At 45.7% G+C, this 25,449-nt stretch overlaps 1 protein-coding gene across 6 annotated transcripts in view; it reads right to left on the bottom strand.

Annotated features, from left to right (window-relative positions):
* Positions 1–1,129: 1,129 nt before the first annotated feature.
* NFATC1 (nuclear factor of activated T cells 1) overlaps positions 1,130–25,449 on the bottom strand; it is a 111,943-nt gene continuing 87,623 nt past the window's right edge. For 3 of the 6 annotated variants that reach the window (XM_055704755.1, XM_055704758.1, XM_055704757.1), the window contains 2 exons: positions 10,513–10,628; positions 1,130–3,699 (listed from right to left, as the gene is read on the bottom strand). In XM_055704755.1, the coding sequence (XP_055560730.1) occupies positions 10,558–10,628 (71 nt within the window). In that variant the 3' untranslated portion in view covers positions 1,130–3,699; positions 10,513–10,557. The remainder of the gene's footprint in view (positions 3,700–10,512; positions 10,629–25,449) is intronic. The other 3 variants (XM_055704756.1, XM_055704760.1, XM_055704762.1) reach the window with 1 other exon arrangement.

Below are 25,449 nucleotides of genomic sequence, written 5' to 3'. Positions count from 1 at the left end.
CAGGGAACTTGTGACTGAGTTTTTAGTGTTTTCCTTTTTCCAGGAACCTCATCAACAGCATGGCTCACGCTGTCATGTGAGGTGTCAATATCACTATTTCCACCCTCTGGACAGGGCAGTGGAGGAAGAACATGCTAACCGGTCACCTCGCAGGAGCCGTGCTGTACTTGGGCTTCAACGAACATCTGCCTCTCCGCACCTCGTGTGGGATTTGGGAGCAGCCCCAGGGAAGCCAGGTGTGACAGAGCAGGCTGTGTCACCCTGTACTTGCAGGAAGACAAACCCAAGGCAGAGAAAGGTCTTCATTCAACAAAGGCTTAAATGCATACTTGTGTCGCTTCTTGAGGAGTTTTGAAAGGTGTTTCAATGCCTACCTAAACCTGGAGGGCTGTGGTAGGTGTGCTGTTGGGCTTAGGTACTTCGCAACCTGGCTTTGGTCTAGAAAATTCGAAGCAGCTCAGGTTTTCCCAGTGTTCCTGTATGATCTGTGCCATCAAGTGTGTCACATGTTGGTGCCAACGAATGCCCCACCTGATGGGGTGACTAGAGACCTGGGCCTGTGCTCAGCCCAGATCTGACTGAGCTGGCACCCTCCTGTCACCCTTCTCCTTCGCAGCAGAGCAGCGGTGGGGATTCAGGGGGTAGGACCCATTGTACAGGTGAGATCCATCGCCCCCAGGCAGTTGTGGGAAGCCAGCCCCTCCCGCAGCCTGTGGGCAGCCCTCCGCTCGCCTCCAGCCCAACACAAATGGCTCTGGTACCGACCCCGAAGGCCACGGATGCAAAGCCTACCCTTAGAACCCACTAGTTTCAGAAATAGTTCCAGGAAGAGCAAAAGAAGCTTTTGTCCAAGCAATATAAACAGATGCAAGTACTTTGTTGCATGGTTAATAAGGTAGTTTGTTTCACTGCCTAAAATCCATCCAGAAGGCTCTTTTTAACCATCAGAATCACCCCTGACAAAAGCTTTTCTGCACAGACCTATAAGGACTATGCTGTAAGTTCAGAGCATTGTGGCTTTTTGGTTTTGCTTTGTTTCCCAAAAGGGTTGATGAAAACCATTTTCATAAACTGACAGCAACAACCATAACACACGTACAAAAACAAGATAGCAGTCTCATACAGGAAATATTTCTGCTTTCATTTTTATTTTATGAATACATATACAAGAGATGCTTAATCTTCCATTATCCAGGCTTAAAAGTAAACAGGTTTGGTTGGTTGGTTGGTTGTTTTTTTCCAAAATAGCTTAGAGAAGGAAAATAAAAATAAGGATAAAGGAGGTGCAACATATCCAACTCATACAGTTGAAAACCTTGCTAAAATTACTGCTGAAATAGGAACATGTGGAGGGTGCACCTCTGTGTGTGTGTGTGTATCGTCCTGTATCGTAAAAGCCTCACCCAAGGTATTTATGTATATGAATAAGAAAATGCTTTGGCATAACCAGAGATTCCTCCATGCACACTCTGTTGACATTTCTGAAATACTGAGATAATAAAATCTGAGAATTATATCATATATCATTTTCTCTCCTTGGCAGCAACATCTTTAAATGCAGGGGGAAAATGAAGAATAGTCTGTTGACAAGAGACTTTACTTCCATACAAAGATGGTTACATTAGCAGGATGCAGCAGGATGCAAACAGCTTCAAATAGAAGAGATGGAGATATATATTCATATATATATGTATATAAAGTAAAAATGCTTATTTTATATCAGAAAAGAAGATTTGTCAAGGTAACATAAAATGAACCACTCTAAGACTAGCTTCCAGCAAAACATTTTGCTTTATTGGATCTATTTTCTAGCTACAAGTCAAGCTGACATCTGTCAAGCTTTTTAACTTTTCATATGGCAGTCTATAAGAAATATTTCATGCAATGTCTACAACGCTAAATACAGGGTAAATAACTGGGATTAAACAGCTGAAGAATAACAGACCATTATAAGGACCGATAACAGCATATTATGTACAGATAGCCATATTATATTCTCATGTCTTCACAGTAATGTGCAAATGTGACAAATATGGCTTTCATTTTTTTTTTTCTAAAGAAAGTAAGACATAATTATACAGAATAATGTTTTAAAACGCTTCGGAGGATTTCACCTTGTGAAACCTGTTCCTCGCCACTGCATGAGGTGGAGCCACCCCAGCACGGGAGTAGTTCAGCGCTATTTCCAGGAGGGGGCACAGATTCCTAAGGCACAATATTAATGTTAAACATTGTTAATTTAAGTCATGCTATTTTATTGTAGTTTTGTTTTTATCTTTTTGGTTATATGAAATAATAAGTTGTTGCTAGTTATATAATAAGCGGTTGATTGTAAAAAATACAATGTTAAAGGCTACACTACATGCCTACCTGTAGCTCCAGAAACATTAGCTAATCTGAAAACACACTATACAGCGCTGCATATTAAACCCTTGCGGTTTTTTGGTAATATTCTTCTTCATACATGTAGCAGAGAGTTATAAGGCTTCTGCGGAATAATAACATTATAACTGAACAAATATTTTACACTCTTCCATAATGGTATTTACAGTTACTATAACTCATATTTTGTCATTTGGTAAATAACATGTATCTTGTATGCATCCTTCTTGCCTATCTAAAGTGCTTGCTTAACTGCATGAGGAAAGAAAATGCATACCTGCTTCAGGTGCAACAAACCCTCAAAAGAAGTAGCTGAAATACTTGTTGTGGATCTGAAATGCATTCTCAGAAATTGAAATTATTGCTAAATTCAGTGCCCTCACTAGGCAATCATCTATATTATTTGTCATATATAAATATATGCATATATACTAGTATGTATGTACATGCATACACATTCATCTATCATGTAAAAGATAGATTTCAATTTTTTGTCCATCAACCTTTTTTATTTTGTGCTATTCAACTCACTTGTGCTATGACTGAAGCTGGATTAAAATCAAAATCTTAACATGCTACTACTAACAATCCTATGATTCATTAGCACGTAATAAAGACAATATGCAAAAGAAAGCTGAGATGATGACAAATCAGGAGTCTTTTGAAATGCACTGAGAATAAGGCAATAGGCTGTACATTACAGCAGAGGAAAAGCTGAAGAAATTCTGGAATTCATCCCTGCTGGAGTAGGGATGGCTACCCCTACTTTGCTGCAGAGTCCTATGCTTTTTTCCAATATCACTCTCCAGAAGGCAAGCTCTATAGTTTCTGCACCTACCAACACTTTAATGGTAGCAAATTCAAAGCTTATTAAAAATGCCCTGATGCCACAACCTGGTAAAATAAGGCACTTCCAGGGCTGTATTCCAGCGGTGCCATGCCAAAAAAAGATTAGCACTGGGAAGAAGCACTCAGATTTTGCTGAGTTTCCTAGTTTTGTCCCATGAAATGCGCCGTCTCGGAGCGTCCTCTCTCCTCTTTCTGTTGAGATGATTTTCTTTAAAGGAGCTGTTTCATCAGCTGAAGTTGAGGAGCTACTTCTTTGTAAGCAAGAGGTAAATCTTCAGTTCCTGACATTCAGTAAGGTGGAAGATCAGAGTGTGGTACCAGGCAATGTCTTCAGTTTATTCGGTATCTCTCTACTTGGGCTGACACGCCAGCCAAGTCAAAAGTGAGGAGGGGGTTCATACTAGGTCCGTATTGAAAGCTATGAATGGACATTGGTACTGGAAAGGTCATTCCTTATAATTTCATTTACTGCAAAGAAAGAAGACAAGAGAAAAGGCACTGATTAGCATCCCATTGCTGCAGGAGGGTCTCTTCAGTCCACAGCCCCCCCAAACTTGCATCCACTCCTTGACAGCGTCAGTACAACTCTGGACAGTAAGCGTAACATCACAAGGTAGCTTGTACAGGCTGATCACAGTGCAAAACAGCAGGATTAACCAAGGTTATCGACATGCTAAATACTGTGTAAAACCAGGCATCACATGAACAACAGCATCCTGGATCCTCAATTGCATCAAACATATTTAACATTTCAAATGAATTACAGATAAAACATTTCATTTGCTCTTGAACCATCTCGGAAATGTAAAGCAAAAAGAACCGCAGGAAATCTTAGAATAATCTACCCCTTCCATAAAAAGAGCCGTTTGAAAAGTATGTCACCCCTGGCAATTACTGATGGCAGAGAGCTGCCCGCCACCGAACCTGGGTACGTGCAGGTGCAATGCCTACACAGAATGCAGCTTCACGTGCTGGTTTTTTCCACTGTGGGATGACAGCAGGGAGAAAGAAAAAGAAGAAGAGAAGAAACTGCTGTGTGCTTGCCCATTCCCTGGAGCTTATAGTGCGTGTGAACAGGCACCTCCTCCCGTGGTGACCGGCACAGGCGGACATGCAGCCTTCGCTCCTGCCCAGATGGGCAGGTGGGAGCGACAGGCCAGTTCAAACCCTTGGCAAGAGTCAAGAGGAAAGAATAAACAAGGTCCACTATCTCGGCATCGGCTGGTCAGACTGCATCTCCACTGATAAAAGTGCTGTTTTCTTTATTCACGAGCCGTCTTTCACTCTTCTCCCCCTCCCCTGCAGATGATCAAGCAATACAGTTTCCCACACTACAATTACGGCCGTTTATCAGCTTGTGATTTTTGGCAGATGGACAGGAAATGAGTGAGCCTGGCAAAGGCCATCCACGCTGGCCTACACAGCATCCCTCCGACTTCCACCCGCCTCCCTACAGCCACTGCCACCACCTGATTTACATGAAGATAGACGAAATGCCATCACTAGGGCTATCGCCACTCCAGAGTTTCCCCGACTTTGCTGGGAGTGGGAAACACATGCCCACGTCATGGAAGGACCACGGAAAAGCCCATGTTTCCCCTTCCTCATGGGCTGCTGTTCACAACCATTCAGATAACAAAACCTGTTTACTGGAAAAGACCAAACCTGTCTAAAGCCAACTTCCTGAAGCAATTAGTAGGGTTTGGGTTTTTTTGGTTGGCTTTTTTTTTCTCTTTTCTTTCTTTTTTTTTTTTTTTTTTCTGCAGACCTATTGCCTGTTTAGTAATTGCAGCACATGTATCAGTCAGGATTTGTGTCACAGGTCCTGGCCACTGAAAACCACTTCTGCCAATGGATACGCACACCGTACTTCAGAAAGGAAATATCAGTTGTGCTTGTAACTACCTATTTGTGGCAGCAAGCTAAGGGCGGTATGGAAATGAGATGTGAAGACAAAGCAGTTCTTTCTCTTGAGAGTGCTGTGGAGTTCATCTTCAAAATTACTGAACAGCAGAAACAAATGGCAGCAGCAAGCCCTGCTGTGTGGCACAGGCTGTCCTGCAACTCCAGCACTGCCCACAGTGCCACCCCACTCACAAGCTGCAAGGCTCTGGCAGCTTTCGGGACTGAGTCTCTGACTAGAATGCAAGCAGAGCACTTCTGCTTGGGATGATCTGTCCATGCTGCATTCGTAAAGATTGCTTCTTTGATAAGCTTCTCAAAGCAACGCTGGGTGTGCAGCAAAAACAGACGGTGGTATCTTGGTGGTGAGCACAACAACAAAAGCAAATCCCCACCTGGGCCAGCCAGTGTCTTCGTTTCACTAACCCTCCCTCAAAGATTCTGTTATATCAAGTAAAATTAGAGATACTACTCAAGGCTATCTTTGGTCTTTGTACAGCTAGTTTGTGCTTAGAAACATTAAATAATAAATATTCACAGCCCTTCTGTAAAATGTGAACCTAAGTATCACCAGTATTTCACAGACAAGGACAGGGAGGTGGAAACACCAAGGAGCTCCCCATCTCAGTCAGGTATCTTGAATCTCAGACGGATGCTATAGCACGTGCTGAGCTACTCTTACTCGATTCATTCAGCAAAACTTTAAGAAGTAACATCCCCCAGCCCAACAGCCCATGCTTTCCCCTATTAAAGCGTTTAGTAAAAGTATTTCAGAAGCTATTTTTAAAAAAAGTATTTGATGACATGAGGTTCTAAGAGCCAAAGGTCCATCTCCAAAATTGGATTAGGCGCTCAGAGCTTCCCTTTCCAGCCACACTGGGTACCCTCAGCTGAATCCTCCATCACTCGAGTGCTGCAGGACATGTGGTCTACCCATGAGACAGAGTGACTTCTTTCAGCTGGGAGACCACCTGCCTTGGCTTAGCCCATGGGACCACCACAGTCCTTTGGCCAAACCCTCTCCAGCTCTCAGCAGCCAAGCCAACCTGTCCCCAGATGAAATTACTTAGCCTTTTGTTACCATCTCCAACAGGATACAGAGTAGACTTTCAGCTTTATTGCTCATTTTTATTACAGGTTAATTTCTTAACAGAAGCGGGCTTCTGCTGCTTGGATGAGTGGCAGTCAAGGCTGGTGTCCTCGTGTACCAGCATCTGACAGATGTTCAACTGCAGTCACCAGGGCAATGTCAGTGTGGATTTGGGAGACAACTGAACCTCAACCAATGCACATCCATTGCCCCTGGATCTCACAATCAAACAGGGCCAAAACCACCAGGAGGACGTTCAGCATCCCTCTCCCCCACGGTGGCCCAAGGATGGAGTGGCTTCGGCACAGGTTTTGTTTTGTTTCACTGTCGCTTGTTCCCCTTCACCCACTGCAGCATCAAAAATAATAAAAAAAATTCCCAATAACGCAGTGGGAAAACCTACAGAGAAGGACAGAGTTGCACACAGGTGGCCCAGGTGGGGCAATACATGATCCAGCAAAGTGGTCGGTCTTGTAGAGGTCGGCCGCCAGCAGACAGCACTGAAGACCAAGCTGAAAGGGGAAGTGCTGGGCACGGGCTTTCCTGCGCTGCCTGCCCTGGCACCCTGGCAGGGAGGAAAACCCTCCGGCAGGTGGGAACAGGGGAATCCAGGCTGCACGCACCTGAGGGCTGCACTGGGTGACGCTTACTGGCTTTGGCTGGAAGGATGCTCCCCGCTACCTCCAGCCGCACCATCCAGCGCTCCCATGAAGACTCTCCTCTCGCCCTCCAGGTCTGAGAGACGGATGTTGAGGGAAAGCTTGTTGGGGGGCGGGGGGAGAATGTAGTTTTGGTCCAGTCAAAGTGACATGAAAATACAGATCACGTTTCTCAAATAGTTACAAATGTCTTTAGCATCAACATTTCTTATTGCAAATTTCTGGAAAATTTGGTTCTTTTAATACTAAAAAACATTAACATTTTTGTTGCATGTTAGGCAATGTTTTAGTTTGGAACAAATGTAATGTTTTGGAATGTTTTGTTCGACCCACAACTGTGGTGGTTTTTTTCTTTTGGCAAGAAAACATCAAATTTTCTTGTTGTAGATTGAACTAAGATTGTCCTTCCCATCAATCAAAAATTATGTGACTGAAGTACGGCCCTGCTGAAGCATCCCGTATGTCCATCCATGCCAGTGTCGCATCTGCCACAACAGCCAGTGGCCATTTCTTTGGAAGGAGCGTAGGAACCAGGCACACCTCCGGGGATGCTTTCTCTAGGATATCATTAGTTTGCCAGAGGGCTTCGTGAGCAAGAGGAGGTATGCATCCTTGTTTCTAGTGAACTTTGATGTATTTTGTCCCATGAAGTCTTCTAAGAACCTTCTGAACCTGCTTTGGCCTTCACGATTTCCTGCAGCAACAGGTACAACAGTTTAAGGACGTTATGGCAGAAAAGTACTTCTTATTTTTTGTGTTTTAAATTTGTTTCCTGATAATTTCATTCATGCATCATGTGAACAACCTGACTGTTCCCTGTTCACCATCTCCCTTGCTGTCCATCACACTCCTTCCCCTTGTTATTCTCAGGGCTCCACCAGGTCCTGTAGGATCACAGCAGAACTCCTCAGAGAGGTGGGATACACTGCTTGCAGAGAAAGTAACAGGTATTTTCCTCCTAGTTCTCACCTTTGTAACAAAATATTTATTATATACTTGAGAAAAGTCAGGTGGTTGCTGTCTTGAATGCTCAAGTTTTGGCTTACAAACCGGTTACTACAAGGGGATTGTCTGAGCGCCACAGAACAGCAGTATTCAGTATTTTGGCTGGGGTTTGAGCTTCATTCCTGAAGCAAATGCTGGTCTTTGATTCCGCTGCTGCCTGGATATGTGTCCTTTCATGTCTGTAGCACCATTCCAGGAGTAGCTGTGTTTTGATGGAGCACAACATTTTTCACAGAAAGGTTGCAAAGGCTTTACATGCATTTTTAAAACAACATAACCTGAGTACTCAAAAAGTCCAATTTTATAGACAGGACAGAAAAGACCCAAGAAACTACCTGGCTTGCCCGAGGTCCTACATACAGCTTAGCAGCAGATCTGGAACATCACGCAAGTTGTTTAATTTTCAGTGCCTAGATTAGCACAGCTCTTCCCTTAGAGCAACAGGTTGATCCCTATCAGATTAAACAGCTGAGCACAATGGTTTACAGCACCTTTGTCATCAGATTTTTTTCATTGTTTTTCTGCTGGCTTTGGGGAGGGTGGCACTGTCGCTTTCATAGCTAACACCTACAGTTCCCCACAATGCCTTCCCCAAACTGATACTTTCCATTGTCATGTTCAGCTTTTCCACTGACAGAAAGTCAAAAAACTAATAGTGCTGAGAAATGCAGGTAACACGTGACCTCTCTACCTGTCAAGGCATCTGAAAGAGGAACCTTTCCTTTGCTAAACAGCAGATGCCACGGCAGCAGGATGTGGTGAGCTGTTACACCACATTTTAGTTTAATAAGGAGTTTTTTTCTTCTTGTATTTAATTTTGCTTTAAAATGCCCTTGCAATGGAAATTTTTGCTTTGCTAATTAGCAAAATCAGTGTCTTACCGATGCAACAGTTTGGGTTCCTGCACAGAACAGGACAACCAGATCTATCTGAACAAATGTGGGTTCCATATATAGACGTGAACTTCATAGGAAATGGAATATTTTTAACATTTGGTGGCTGTACGTGGATTCCATCAACTGGCAAAACTTCACATTTCTGCAGATTTCTGCTCTCCTTGTATCTGACTACTAATACGGATAACACTGTGGCCTTCTGTTAACGAAACACCTGCCCTTCTGAGACCAAGTCCTGCCTTCCAGCCCAGACACCGGCCCCGCGCAGCTCAACGAGGTCCCAAGGTCAGCGGCGCGGGGAGGTGGCATGGTCAGCGCGCTGCCTGCCAGGGGAGCCTCAGGGGCTACAGATACCAGAGTCTGGGAGGCTTCACGCTCCTGAAGGCAAATGTTCCCAGCAGTCTGAAAGATGGAAGGTGAGCTGAGAGCCACAGTCAAACCCACCGTTACCAAAAGCCGAGTCTACGGTTTTGGGAGGGAGGGATGGCGCTTTGAAAATGTATCCCGTCTCCGTTCACTTTGTCAGCAGTGCCACCACGGCTCCGGGTTAAGCCAGTGCCTCTTCACACATGGCACCACAGGCTGCGCACGGCGACAACCGTCCTTCCACTGACTTCAGCCCGCTTCGGCAGCAGCGGAGAAAGGCTTGTACGAGGACGCCGAGCAGCGGAGCCATGAGCTGCTTTTACTTGCACCCCCTTCCAACTGTGTGCTTCTCTCTCACAAGCGAGCTTTGTGGCTCTCCACTCTACTTTTTTTGGGGTTTTGTTTTTAGTTTTTAATACACAGGTGAGGGGTGTGATAGAGTTGAAGCAAAAGGGCACTGAGAGGTTTTCCACAGAGCTGGCACCTTGTGACTCACTGGACATGTACCTGCCCCTGTTCCTGTGTACACAGTGTTGGCACTAGTTTGGTCCCTTCAGGATGCTTTTTGGTTTCCTTACCAACAGGAAGAGCCACACAGCATGTTCCCAGGCATCTAGGGCTTCAGGGTCACATCAAGGTTTTTTCCACAGCCAAGTAACCAACTTTTGCTTGTTACATCATGTCCACCTGCAGGCACTGGGGACCATCGTCTCTACCACAGAGCAGAACCAAAGCAGGAGGCTCAGATGCTCTCTCGATGGAAAGGAACAAAAGCAACCTGCTCTGACTGGTGCACATGTCATGGAAAATACAAGTAATACCAACTGCATCTTTCAAGCTACATGGGTGAAAAGCCTGTGTGAAACTATGCCTGGATCCTGCTGTGTCCTGACAATAATGCTTCACCTTTCAGGTGGGTGTAGCTGCCCAAGCAATGTGGTGCCATGTTTGGACACCACGTTTGGACTGTGTTTGACAGCAGTCAGACTGCATAGGTATCAAAGTCGAGCAATCTCCAGAAAAGAGCAGCAGTCCTGAAAGCAAACCTGCCTCAGTTTGGCTCATCATTTTTGCCTTCCAGCAGAATCCACGAGCTCAGGTCAAGCCTTATGTTGGTGCAACCACAGTGATATCCAGGGGAGGGATCTCTCCACATCCCTCATTCCAGAGCGTGGAGGTACCCCTCAGCGCGCTGTTTCCCGGGTCAGGCACAGCTCACTGCTTACAAATGGTACGGAGTGGGGACTGTGTCTCCCTCTCCGCTGGGTAGTTCTGACCACACCGTCACTACTCAGCACATGAACAGGGCAGGGAAACATAACTCTGGAGTGAGTTCACAAGTCTGACGCTGACACCACGCTACCTTGTAGAGTGCTTCGTAGCATGACGTTCACTTTGCTGTCTGTAATTACTGCCCTTGGATTTTTCCACTGGTGATGCCACATCTTGCTCCATCGGGCTCCTGTGCTCTCGCATGCCCTTCATTTCAGATGAAATGCCACACATTAGCATCACTGAAGAGGAATTCAAAGTCACAAATAAATGCAGAAGAAGCAGAAATACAGGAGGAAAAAATGCTTTCCCTTATCTCCACGTACAGATTTTATTTAAAGAGAGAAAACACTAAATATAGACACATACACAGCGAGTAAAGAAATGCAGCTCCTGGTATGACCTCCATCACATGAGTAAAATCTTGCAGTTTTTATCAGGGTACCTACTTCCTCACTACTAATAAGCAGCACTCCTCTCTGACATATGAAAGCTGTAACAAACAAATCACTGAAAATAGATAGGGCTGTCTCAGAGAAGTTCTTTTTTCAAAGCTAGTAAGTACTGTCCTGTGAATAATAAGAAAAAATCAGAAAATAGTGGTACAAATTCCTGAGGTGCCAGCCTGTAATGCGAAACTATAGATCACATTGAAGCTTACTGAATTAAAAACCAAACAAAACAAGTCTTGTGAAGCAATGGAAAGTATAACTTCACACGTTCCATAAAGAAGTCAGATCTTGTATTACCTCAGGTGTCCTGGATGCATTTAAACCTTAAACTTATTTTTATCTGTTTAACCATAATAAGCCACCACCACAGGGCATGCTATTTTTGGAGACAGCGAACAGGACAGTGGAGTGAGCGAGTGACAACAAGTAGCAGGCTTTAATAAAACACGATCCTCCCATACAGACGTCGCCTTGGCACGATGGATGGCGTTGTTGTGCGTGACAGCCATTACCCTGGTGGCACTTTCTACCTGCTCTACCTTCCACTTTATTTAGCCCAACAGCTCCAAATAATGTGGGATCCCCCACGGCGGCTGCGCTGCGGAGGGCTAATGGGAAAGGTTCCTCGCTGCGGTGCGATGACAGCAACGTGTGGCAATAATTTAACTGGGGCTTTTGACTAGGTGCCCAGACTAAATGAGTCCCATCCTATCGCACCAAAACTCCCGGGTCTGGATTTTTTTTGTCATCCCTCCCATGTGCAACACTGGAAACGCCCTGCATCTCTTGCTCTGCAAACACTTAGGGGTGAATTCCCCGGCTGCTGGGAATTAGCTCAGGAATCAGCAGAGCCGCAGTGATTCCCAGCATACTGGGGTCTAAACTCTGGTTTGTTTTTCCTCTCGGCCTGAGGATGGCTGCACTCAGCCTGGCTTAGCTTTTATACCAAAGAATCAGAGAGTCAACAGGAATTTTCAGTGACCCTCAGACCGGCCAAGCTTGCCTGGAGCAGCTGGGGTCCCGGCAGCGCGGAGGCTCTGGGATCTGCTGCGGTGTGATGTGAGCCATGTTTGACACGCGCGTGTGAGGGCAGGGCTGGGCAACAGACAAATAAACCACACTTTAACCAAAATTATGTGTTTACGTTCCTAAGAGCATCTGTAAGGGAAACAAAACAGACATGTTTTATGTTTTACACAGAATTTCCACACGACAGGAGGACTGCGCAAACGCTACCTAAGGCAGCCAAAACCCAAGGCCGGTGGACGCTTTCTGGGCACCACTCAGGAAGGAATAAGGAAGAGCCTGCACCGCTCTGCTAAAGACAACCAAAACCTGCCCCTGCCCTAAGAAATACAGTAATGCAGACTGATCCTGGGGATCGGTTTTACTTTCCAGTTTAGCACCCAGAAGTAAAATAGTGCTGTCAGACCCCGGCATTCAAAACTCACGAATCACGCCCTGAAGTATGACGACAGCGGATTCAAATTCGAAATAAATTTTAAGCAATTCTGATTTACCTGGTTTTTAGCCTCCAGACAACTCTGGCAGTGTTTATTAAACTCTGAATGTAACAGGAACGAAACTTCCTTTTTTTCCTTTTTACTCAGATAGTTCTGAGAGGTTTGCTGCACCTCACCACCAGCAGTCAGCTGGGGCGCAGGCAACCCCCGAGACACGAGGCTCCCAAAGCATCCCACTGCTAGAAGAGCAAGGCTGAAGCCCCCTTGACAGCCCCAAGGGCTGGCAGCTCCCAAAGCTTACAGGCTGTGAGTGGGAGAAGGGGAGTGGGTTGGCCCACGCTGCGATGCTCAGAGCCCACCCATGCAGGCTGCCACCTGGGGACCTCCTGCCCTGCTGAAGGGGCAACCCATGCGTGTGCATCCAGCCCAGCACTGGGCATTTCTGCCGCAGTTGGCACCAGCCTTTGGGACCTCACATGGCAATAGGAAGAAATTAAAAAGTCATTATTTTAGTTATCAGATGAGAGAGGCATAACACAAATAGTTCAGCTAATATTAAATTATCAGGCAAATGATGAAAAATCTATATCTTTATTTTGCAAGTTCTCTCAAGCCACGTGATGAAACTTAAACTACTGCTAGACTGAAAGCCAGCAATTTAAAACCAGCAGGTTGTCCATAATCTACTAGTGTACAGAATCACCCTGCACAGACAGGGGCTCAAAGAGTAGTTGTGTGTACCTTCCCCCGTAACACCAGGAGGAGTTTCTCCGTGTGGTGGAAAAGTGACAGATTAGCTTTAGAAAAAAAATAATAATCCTGTCAGTACAGGAGGAAAACAGTGAACAAGAGAGGATCCATAATCTCTACGACTTACTGATTTCAGCATTTTAAAAAAGCCAAATACGACTGAATTTCTCTATCGATTATACAATTATTAATCTTCTCAGAAGCGTTTCCAACATTGCACATAATGAGCAATTCATCAAAGCATATTAGCTGCCACAGAAGTTGCATTCAATATAAAGGGGTCATTAAGCTTCTTGTAATTGCATACTACTGAAGCTTTTGTTAGTTCTAAATCAAATCAATGGGATGTGCACGTATGCTCTTTAATTGACTTTATGTAACAGCAGTGTGGCCCCTAGTGATTATCTGGAATCCTCCAAAATGAGCCACCTTGCACTGCTGTTCGTAAGAAACCACCTCATGTGCACCTCAGCATACCAAATAAAGCAAAGAAACAATGAATGGAAGAAAGAAGAAAGAAGCACCTTGGGTCACACCGGGGTATTTGGTGAGTGCCCTTTTCTTTCTGTGGTTGAGAACAACCAAGAAACTTGGCTCTTTCTCCACTCAACCAGCCTCCAAGTCTGACGGGTTTTGGTAACATTGGGCCTCAACACCAGAAGTGTTCTGGAGACAGGCTAAAATAGGGTCAATCTGATCTTTTCCTGAGCAAGGAGGGTTTTTTTGGTTTTTTTCTAAATGGACCCCATTCACCCTGTTATCATCATCATCATCATCAACACCTCTCTCCTTTACAGCCATTTCCACCAGCAAACCTCAAAGCACGTGCTAACCAGCAAAGATCAGTGCCATTACCCCCATCACCCAGTGAAGAGGGCACCGAGGCAGCGACAGCACCCGGACACTGCTGCGTGTGCCATACATGATGCGCCTGTGCTGCTTTGGGGGGCAGCCACTGCTGGGCCATGCTCCCACCACGGCTCTGGTGAAGGCTGAGCTTTGGCTGCCAGCCCCTCATTCCCAGGGTTTTTGCTCAGACAGATAAAATGACGGCCATGGATGACTCAGTGAGCGGACACACGCTGCTCGAGGGAAGAGAAAGGCTGGGTGGGGCTGTAACAATTTTTAATGTGTTTGATAAGGGGAAAGATACCCACCCATGAGCCTGCTAGGGGCCAGGCGGGGAAAGCTTGTGCTAACTGGCGGAAATCCTTAGGTTCCAACCCTCAGGAACACGGCCGCTAGCCTTCAGCACTGGGCACAGAAGCAGGGCTGGTTCTGGGACCCTGCATGGGTGGCTGCAAACAGCCTGCAAAAAAAATGATGCAGGCAAATTATCATGTGATAGATTTGCTTGTGGCATGATGACTTGGTCACCACCATAATGCGAGCTGGACGTGATGCCACAGGATTTTGTTTTAACCACAGCAGCATCTGCTGCTGAAGAGCGCTGCTGGTCAAAAAGGACCATGCGACTTCCCTGCCGTGGCTCCTTGGAGAAGAGCACTGGCAGCGGTTAATGACGCTCTTCCACTGGTTTCGCACCACGGCTTGGTAAAGAACTTTTTACGACAAAACTCCAATCCAGTTTGGCTGGGAAGGTTTGATCCAAAGGCTGATGTTGGGGCGCCACACTGGAGCCGTATCCATGCAAGCTGGGCTGCAGTGGGAAGCCATCCGTGGGTGTTATCAGGCGCTCTCCTCCCCAGCACAGAAGACATAGCTGTGAAAACCACCACGTCCAGACGGTTGCTGGGACTCCAGGGCTCCTCGGATACTAAAACCGTCTATAGCAAGCGCCTCAAATGAGAGCAGCTGCAAGAATACTCATATTTGTACATGGTCCCAGTGCGACAAAGCTGAAAACATGGCAAAATGTCTTTTCGTCTTTCCTCCTCTCCCACATGCTGTGTTAAGCTGCAGAATGGCTCCTTATGTTGGACCGACAGAGCAATGTCAACAGAAAAAACACCAGATACGGCTGTAAAAATTCAGTAAGAATCACAGCCGGACTCCCAAGGAAGACGAAACCTTCCCCTGTGCAGCTCAGCGCTTGATGCAAGAACTGTGCTGAAGCCCAGTGCTCTCCACTAGAGAGGAAATTTATTCTGCCCCAAGAACGAAGCTCAGCAAACCTGCGGCCAGCACTGGGGAGCTAGGAAAACGGCACTTGAGAAGCACAGGCATACAACACTCGTCTCTCAAGCACACTTAAGGACCTGAAATTTCATTCAAAATGTTTGCATTACACTTTCCAAACAACCACTCGCAATGTGCGACAGACTTCTTTTCTGCCTCTTTTGAGTACTTGGACTCCAAAGCCCTCGCTTCTCCATGGCTGAGGAATGACAGGGAGCTTGCACAGCCCAGGCTGCGAGCTGGCAGCACAGCCAAACTCCAGCAGGAATTTGGCCTGCGCTTGGAGAGGTGCTCCAGGCAACAAAATGAGTGGAAGAACTTTAACAGTAACTCAGAAGTGGCTTTAAAAAATTTATTAATGCTACAGTGAAGAGAACTGGCTGCTTACATGAGATTCGGTTAGGTCAAGTCAGCCAGCTGAGATCAGGAGGTGAACGCATGGATCCCGGAACAGAGCGGCTTTGGGAAACCCACGCAGTGACACGCTGCTCGGGGGTACAGGCGGCTCCCGCTCCCCGGGCAGCTCAGCCAGAACACACAGACCCCGGGACCCAGCTGTGGGCATGCGGATGTGCAACATCTGGCTGAAGATTGCTTCAGCAGCACCCTTGTGACAGGAGCAGCCCAGCAAGGGTCAGCGCTCGCTGAAGATCCTGGGAACGTGGGGCTTTTCAGGCTGGGGCCTTAGGGACATAAAGGACATCTCATGGATGCAATGAAGGAAAAAAAAGTGAAGTGCAACAAAGGTTTGGGTGGAAGGCTGCGCTGGCAGATTGCTATTTGCTCCACACAGCAGCCTTCCTCGGGCACCACACCTTTTGTAAAACACATCAACATGAAACAAATTATTATCTCCAGTAGCTTCCGTCTACACACATTTCTGAAATACTTTCATTCCAAACTGTTTTGAGAGGAAACAGTATGAAGAATGGAAACCTGGCAATTAATCAGATGGAAACCTCTGTTTCCATTTTACAGAACGGGGGGAAAAGAAAAAAATAATTATAAAAAGAATACCCAACGTTAACTGCTAAGCAGGGAGATGAAAGATTAGCAGAGGCCAGCGCTGGGAGCACCCATGTGCTGCATGCATTTACCTGCACTTGGACGGGGTTCCCAAGGGTGGGTCAGACCCGTATTTGCTGTTTTCGTTCAAAACCACACAAACACATAAGAGTTAGGAACTGGGTTTTGACAGACAAAAATTCTATTTTCTTAAAAACTCACAAAATAAATACCTTGACTTTCTTTTTTCTTTTCTTTTCTTTTTTTTTTCAAAGTACGGACGAAAGGCTCTTCTGGTCAAGACACAGAGCAAATATTTACAGGTGCTGGGGAGACACCGTTTCCTCCCTTTAGTGTCTGCCACATAATTTTATCCATTCAATGAATTTTTTTTTCAGACATCTGCCAAGAGGAAATAACTTTGCTGTATTGGGAGTCTGGGAATCCTAGAAAACAATCTTAAATCCATAAAATAATTGAAGTGCAGTTTTACTGAGCTGTTCAGTTCGATTCTGATTTTTATTACAATGTCAACAAGAGTTTAATTTGTTTTAAAGTTTAGGTTCTTAAATCTGAGTGATATACGGTAGTTTACAGCTTGCTGGCAACAGCTACTGTGGAAAAAAAAAATGGAAAGTGCATATAAAGGCGGTTCTAAGTTTGACATTGTGAAAGCAGGGAGCAGTGCCAAGAGCAGCAAACAGCATGGCTTTCCCAATCCTGGCTGGCTTTAGGGACTGCTTGCTATTGACATCAGTCGCTATGGGATACATTTCCCTGCTCTAACAAATCTCATCTGGAGCCTGTAATTAAAAAAGAAATGTCTCAAAGTGTAATTTCTTTCCCTAAAACATTTACAGATGTTAACTAGATCGCTAATGGTGTGAGATATCTGTGGGTGGACATCTTCCTCCTTATCTGCTGTGTCAAAGAGCATGATTTCTTTATTAAAACCAGTTCTAAAGGTAGTATCTTTTCTGTGCCTTTGTATATGGGGGTGGTGGTGCCTTTTTTCTAAACCACTTGCTGAACTGAAAGGTTCAGAGGTGTTTATTCTTTTTCCTTTTTTTTTCCCTTTTCTTTTAGAAGTCATCTCCAGAGTCAGCTTGATTTAAAAGGTATTCAAAGTGGCTAAAAATGTCTTTGCTTAGCAGATGAAGAAGTATCCCGGCTGAGCTGTAAAATTATAACAATAATAATAATAGTGGTAGTAATAATAATAATAATAGTAGTAGTAGTAGTGATGTAAGTTTCTTGCCCTAGTGGCTTTCCACCAGTGCCTTTGGCCGGCGCCCTTTGCTAAGCGCTGCTGCAAGTGTTCCTGGAGCCCCAGGTGAGCTCCTCTGCTTCAGGCACACGGGCACGAGCGGCGAGAGCGTTACGAAGGGATGGGTTTAGGAGACGCATGTCCCGGGGGAGGCGAGAGGGGCTTCCCATGGCTGGTGAGGCAGGGTGCCGTGGGGCTGCTCCCAGCCGAATGCTGCTGGGCTCGCCCGACCTCGAGCATCCCCGCACCCTGCGGGCGGTGGTGGCTGAAGCTCCCCTTCCTGACACCCGCTGCTGACACAGCTGGCTGCTTGGGCCTTTCCCCCCGCTGACACTACCCCCCCTCCGTTGGTTTTGGTTTTTTTTTTTCTTGCAACCAGCTTTGATTGGAGCCAGAGCCTGGGGTAAATCAGAGGAATTTCTAGATTTTTCTGAGCACTGCGAGCTCTCGCTGTTTTCCGGTACCTACTTCCTGCCATATCTAAAATAACAGCAGCTGCAGGGGCCTGATAGAGAAGAGCTCCAGGGGACAAATTCTCACAAATGGGGTGGGAAAGAAGGGGGGGAACAAAAAAAAAAAAAAGAAAAAAAAGGACAGTATATTAGGGAGCAGATAACACAGAGCCAGCATCAGATTCATTGTTGAAGCTGATAGCACCGTAGGCTGTGGATGTTGTTGTCAGAAGAAAACAAATCCTGTAAAATGGCCATGGGAATGATAAGTCTTCACATTTGCTGGGATAACAGAGGTAGCTTTACAGCACTTGTCCTATTGTATGGAGTATCGTGCCTTGATTAGCTAATGTCTCCGAGGGCCAGATAAGTGAGGATGAATGTTCTACCCCAGAAGCTTTCATGCTTTCTCTTTGTCATGGCTATCTACGGCAAGCTGCAACAGAAAGCGCTGCACAAGAAAGAAGCACCACGACATCCCAGCTTCTGAGAAATGGAAAATTCTTGAAAGTATCCCGTTTTCCATGGAGAAAATGCATGGTATACCACTGTCATTGTCCCGTTATAGACCACACGACAGAGTGCAGCAACTCAAGAGACCTCCAAAATGGCACAGAGGGACCTCACACACCTGCACAACTGCTCCAGGAGAGATGTTTCTCCTTCCCACTGGCATAAAGGGGGACAGTAGCAGGCACAGTGCCTTCACACAAAATATCTACCTCTCAATGCACATGGACGTAGGGCTCCATGAGGTCCCCCTGGCTTCGACCTTGTAACCAACACAAACACTGCCTTAGCCGCCAGCACGCCCAAACAACCAAAGCAAGGGCTCTCACAGCCCTGCGACACAGTCACCCTACATGTGCAATAGGACAGTATTTCAGATTATTGCATGTGTCGCAAAGCTGTACATATTAATGCAACATAATCTTTTACAGCTACTTTGGGAACTAGAACTTGTGCTGGGAACTACCAACTCTGGGGAGCTATCAACTTGTGGGCCCTTAAATTTTCACCCAGTATGAAGAGATTTTCATGCCTTTTTTTTGTTTTTAACATAGGACTTGTTTCAAGAGCATTAAGTGATAGGCTCTCATGATGCTGAGTTGGAGCCTCATCCAAAGAGCACAGAAGTCTACAGAAGAATCCCGAGTCACTTCAGTGGGCTTTGCATCAAGTTATTATTAAACACAGGCAGATAGGTAAAGGTGGTCTACAAATGCACAAGGCGCAAGTCTGATGGCTTGGCAGGAGAGAATCAGGCACTGCATTGTAAACACCCTGTTTTGCTCATTATACCTTAAGATTATTGGAAATGTTTCACTGTTGATATGCAAAAAAGGCAAGTGGATCCCTTCTCTTCCTTGCCCGAATTCTGAAGCATACACAACTGCTCTGATGCCAGCAGGTTGACTTCTGGTTCCTACCACTGAGAGAGGACAACCCCATCTCTGTGTTCACTGCTGCGTGCTGGCCCCAGTGGTGCTGCATGCGGCACGGCTTGCTCCCAGAGCCCTGCCCACTTCCTAGGGAACAGTGGAAAACCATCCGCAGGGTTTAGCAGCATGTGGTTTTTCTTTTCTAGATTCTAAAACATTTCTCTCAGCCCAAAAATCCTTGCTTGAGTACACAGCTCAGCTGCCAGTTTTTAATTGTTAAAATGAGTAGATATTAAGCTACTTGGTTCTTCCCATCCCCAAAAGAGCCTCCTTAAAACACGAATCATCTTTGGTTCACATTCCGGTAATAACAACTAGAATTACATAAAGTGGCCAAGTTGAGACAGACTAGACAATATTCTAGCCTAAACTCATAAACCCTAAACTAGTTAAAATAATTTTTTTACAAAAAAAAAATATAATTCACCCTAGACGATAGAAAGAAAGTGAATTTGTATTTCTACGAAAGTAGAAGCAGTTAGAAAACGTGAAGTTTTGCCTAATCCTGCTTTAAGCACTGTTATGGCTGCGCTGTATTACATATGCTTATGGAGTAGCACATGCATGGTAAACTGGTTAAGGAATTTGGGAGTAGGATTAATGAACTTTCCTTTTACACTAGACTAAATCAGATCACAGAAGGGGATCAGTCTGTCGCAATTCTCAGCTTTTGTTCAAGAAAGGCAAGCGTAGCGAAGGTCAGAGACAGACTAAAGAGCAGCACTGCAATTATTTACTGACATGAGACTGGAAAGAATATCACATAGCTACATGGAGCACAACTTGGACTTCAACACATAGGAAAGAATGGTTCATTTTATGCCACTAATCATAGCCAAGGATTAAGATATTTTGGAAAAGCCCTATTATTTCTCATCCTGCAAACCAGGACTTCATTACTAGTAAATCATGAAATTTATGAAGTCCATTCATACAAATTAATTTCCTTTCCTGGTTTCCATTGGCATGTGAGATACAGATACATAATATAAATAAAAGTCTGTAAAGGAAAAGAAAAGGTACACAGAAATGTCTGTTTGTACTTGAAAGTGGGGTAATCTCGAGTAAGGCTGTAACTAGAAGAACTGTCCCCGCAGCGAGTACACACGTGCTTAAATAACCAGGTCTGGGGGCTGAGTAGGCAGGAAACAGTGCGGCTGCACTACACCTAGGTGGGTCTGTGCTGATTTACTCTAGGTGTCTCCATCAGGAATAACCAAAGGTAAATCCTCCCACCCTTAAGATTTTCATTTGGCAGCAGCCATGTAAAATCCAGACGTCTTTTCCATGTTATGAGAAAGATTCCTACTTAGACATCTTAAAGAAGAATTCTTGCAATCATTTCAGTGTCTCAAGGTGTGGGGTTTTCCCCCTGACGTGGTGGTTCCCCTCAATGGAAGTTTCTCACATGAAATTTAAATCTGCTTTCAGACAACTTTCTGAACACCAACATTTTTCAGAAAATAGGCAGGGGGGGAGGCGGTGGCCAGCGTTGCTCAGGGGACCGTGCACAACGAAAAGCATGATACAGCCCCATCCAGCATCACATGCATCTGCCAGCTCCTCCCTGAAACAACGTCTAAACTGACAGCAGAGAAATTACGTTGGTCGTTGCAGAAATCTAGATTTCATCATCAGAGAAACCCTAAATATAGCCTCTGCAGCAGCAGGTATACGGCTGGCTGACCAAACGTCTTTAGGGTCACATCCATACGATCTGGCACAGGCAGTCCTGTCTCCTACCACCTTCCTGACTAACATTAAAAGAGACAGTAAACTTAGTGTCAAACTTGAATCTCAAAAGCTCTTCCCCCCCCCCCCCCCCCCCCGAATATTCACAACCAAAGAAATGGCCCATCCATTTGTAATTTCTTGGAAGGAAATCTGGCATCCCTACCAAAAGCCTGCTCGCCTTTCATACTCTCCTCTGTGCTGAGTGCTTGAATCCGAAATATTCTTTGCATTTAATAAAGTCCAGCCCACCCTTAGCTAATTGTACTGCCATGCAAGGGCAGGCCCTGTTCCAGTAAACTGGTTCAGTGGGGCAGGAGCTGCGGCTTGGGTGCAGCAGCCAGCAGGGCAGCAGCCCCGGTGCTGGATCTCACCAAACACACAACCGGCTCGTACAGAAGCGTGTGCATTTGGTTGCTTCTCTGGTGTAAGATGGTGATACTTCCCATAACAAAATTCAGCCGTAGGGAAGGGTTTAGAGAGGAATTTTCTCTTTTGGTTGAGCAGAAGATATTTTTTTATTTTGGTTTAAAGTATCAGAGTGATTTTGGTCTGGAAACACAAATCTTTGATGAGACACCATTCAGCCCAGGTGCTTTTCCCAAGTTAATGTTAAATATAACTTTGGAAACTTCAGCAGATGTTCTCATTTGTTTCTAGTTCAATTTTTTTTCTGCTACTACTCTGCCTTTATTTAAATAGCTGACTCTAATTGATTCTTTAATACAGTGATTCATCATGTGTTGTGAATCTTCTGTTAATTTACTTGCGACTCTGTTATTATTTCCCCTGATTTAACACATCCTGTTTTAGAACATCCATTGAAGTTGATGGAAAAATTTTTCATGGCATTTGGATCATATCCTAAATGTAATTTGAATGCCATCTTTTGAAAGTTGCAAAGTAAGGGGATTTCCTGTTTTATTCTTCAATCGTGTAACCTTGAGAATGAGCTTTTACAAATCCTCCTCCGCCTTGTCAAAGGCTGATCACTTCTACTCCTCCTAGCAGTATTTTCTTCTGGGTAGTTTCTGAGTGGGGAAGAGCCAATGGATAATGCTTTCTGATCTTTGTCACTTTTGTTGAATGCCCTGTTGCACTACAAAAGAAGTCTTCAAACGGATACAAACCTTTCTCACTCCGTCCAAGTGACGTGACTGCATTTCCCCAAAGCGCACATCCCACCCCCTTGCTTTCTGCCGTGCTCCTGGGCTGTTTTGGGCTCCCTACAGGAGCTCTCTCCACCCAGCAGCAGCACCGCAGCCCTTTCCTCGCTCTTTAGACAACTTGGCAATACAGCAAAGGAACTCCCAGGGTCGTCCCAGGCTCCTGCCCCAGCGGCGCTGGGCCACTCCAGCCTCCCACCTCCCCACAGTGCTGCCATCGCGTTGCAGAGCCACACGCACAAGCTCCTCCCGCTTCAGCTCAGACCCACGCTCTCCTCAGCTACGTATGTTTAATGAGCATGTTGCTTATTTCATCACCTCCTCTGATTTTTCTCTATACTTAAATTATTTTGGGGCAAAGTAAGGTATTATTTAGATACACTTTTCCACAGCAGTCAAATCCTGGGCTATCACTACTCATTTGTACCGTTCCAGTTTTAGACAGAATCCTCTCTCTCACACCCACGCTCAGCCTTTCCCCTCTACTTCCAAAATTCATCTTTGCTCATCTTTTTTTTTTATGGGGATGTTATATTTAACTTTTCTCTCATTTCTCTTTTTCTCAAGCCTTCTTTCACTCTAACTACAGCACTGTGTGCCTGATGGAGGTGCAGCAGGTTCCTGACGGGCAATTTGACACAGCACATCCCATTGCAAGTCCAGGGTTTCAACAGAGTGTAGCGGTGCTTGCCTGGCCTGTAAAGTCCAGTCTGGGTTTCAAGGAAACAGTGGGAGAATCCCTGGAAAGTTCTCTGAAGCAGCCGCTGCCACCGTGTTTGTCTGCTGACGCACAAAGCGTAGTCTGCCTGCAGTTGATTCAACAATATTATTTTTTTCGTTGTCAACAAGAGTGTGCAAAACTGAAAAAAAATAGGACCAGTTTCTCTGCTAACCTCTTTCTATATGACAATTTCACACATAGTCATTTTAGATGGAGAACAGTTGAACCTCCCAGTACTTCTGACCCCAAGACATACCACTGTATGGAGAAGATGCCTAGAGAAGCTGTTAATAGCTTGGGTAGATGCTCCAAGGTGAAAGCCCTCAAGTGAATAGCTGAGTCCAAGCACAGCCTGGAGCATGATGAACACAGAGTTATCACAGGGGAAAGAAAAAAAAGCCAACTAATAGCGAAGAGATCATCATTACCAGTTGTTTCAGTCTTCCAAAAGAGTAGCCGGATAGCAAAACCTTAGATGCCTGCAAGACATTCAGCAGCAGCAACTGCAGCTCAGAGGCACACGGCAGCATGGAGCCACATTTCAGAGCTGCAACAGGCATGTCAGTTCCAAAACTAATGGTGCACAACAGAAGGTCCACAAGATGGGCTTCTCCACCTGACCACATATTTCTAAAAGGTTTTACTCAACAGGCACCTGCAGGATTTTCAGATAAGTCAGTCATGGGTGGAAGAGACTTACATCACTCTCCACCACCACAACTTCAAAGAAGCAAAAGAATTAGCACGCTATCTTACAGCTCATTACATACATGTCTGTGTAGTGTGCACACACATATATGCACACACATACTTTATGTGTGTATGGATCTACATATACAGGATTGAAATAAAAGTTAAAATAAACATTCTTCAGGTTTCTATTTTTGGAAGCTTCTCTTGTGACCCAAAATAGCATTTCTTTCTATTTCTTAAGTAATTTGCAGAAGATTTTGTATATGAGGTGGCAATGAAACACGTATTTTCCCTGAAGCACTAGAAAAAGAAGTGACTGCTGGTCCCAGGGTATCAAAATTGATTCGTAATATCTACTACAATACCTGTTCTGCAACCCCAAAGATATGACAAGAGTTATGAAATGGAACAAATCCTCAGCCCTAGCTCCCACAGAAATCTATCATCCAGAGCAATCTGGACAGCACAGACATAAACAGTCAAATCTTGTTTTCTGCACTCTCACATGGCTGCAGGAGGGCCAAAATTCAGTAGAAAAATCATGCTTATTTGTGCAAAGGCAAGGTAAGGGAGCAATGTCCTTGTGCGCATGTGATGCTTGGATAACATGAGCTGTAACCGTGTAAGGGCCAAAGAACTTGCTCCACTAATTGCAGACCCTGATAGCCCGCAGCACTGCTCTTCAAGCCTGTCCAAGCACTCATACTGCAACTCATGTGCCCAGGGACAAGGCATCTTGGGAATTTCGACGCCTTTGCAGCACCATCTCACTTTGCGTTCTGGTATTTGCCAGGCAGTAGTCTTTGCAGCGTGAAAATGTGGGAGACCACATGTGGGAGACAACATGGAGCCTGTAAGGGTGGCAGAGGGTGGGCCAGCCCCCTGGTCTGCAGACAAACCCAGCCAGGCTGGCCAACGAGGAATGGGACTACGGTTTTCCTACTGTATTTTTTTCCTCACTGATTGTTTCCAGGCATTTTCAATGTCCAGACTTCGCAGGCTTCCTCGGTGACAGAGGAGGAGGGGAACATTTTGAGGGTCTGCTTTTTTTCATAAGCTTCCTCCCCATCTGGAGATAAGGTTGTTGTGTGAAGCCTGTGCCCCCCTTGGACGCAATCAGCACTAGTTCCTCAGAGAGGAGGAAAGGCCAGGAGCCAGGTTATCGAGCAGCCCACTCCCGACAGCGGTGCTCAGGCCACTATCAGGGCCGGGACCAAGCCCCCCGGCCAGCCGGCAGACGCAGATGAAGCAATCAGCCGTGCCATGCCGAAATCTGCTAGGGAAAAACTCCCTCTCTGCCTGTCTATCAGCGACCAGATTTCAATGAATGCAGCCATTATGCTTTTTAACTACCAGCCATAGGCTTGGTCCTGTTCCCAACGAACCCAAAGGGAACGGTGTTATTGACTTAAGTGGGAGCAGAGGCAAGCCCTCCACTGCTCTGCGATCTAGCAGCAACCACGGCTTGCTAGCGCCTGGCCCAGCACACCGTATGTGGAGCCGGGGAGTTTGCTCGTGAGAGCGCTTCCTCCGACACGTATGTGTTTGCTGGCCTGAGCTGGCAGCTCGCTCCAGCCCAGCTCCGCCGGGACGCAGCAGGGGTCCCTGTGGCACTCCGCGCCCCGGAGAAGAGGGAGGTTTCTGCAACAACTTCCCCAGAAGCGTTCTGCCAGGGCAGGTTGAGGACACGAGGGCACACAGGCTGTGTGTAAGCCACGAGGCCACACCTGACCAGCTAACACTGCAC

This window comes from Falco cherrug, chromosome 3 (assembly GCF_023634085.1).
Source record: "Falco cherrug isolate bFalChe1 chromosome 3, bFalChe1.pri, whole genome shotgun sequence".
NCBI lineage: Eukaryota > Metazoa > Chordata > Aves > Falconiformes > Falconidae > Falco > Falco cherrug.
This window is presented reverse-complemented; position numbering and strand designations above follow the sequence as displayed.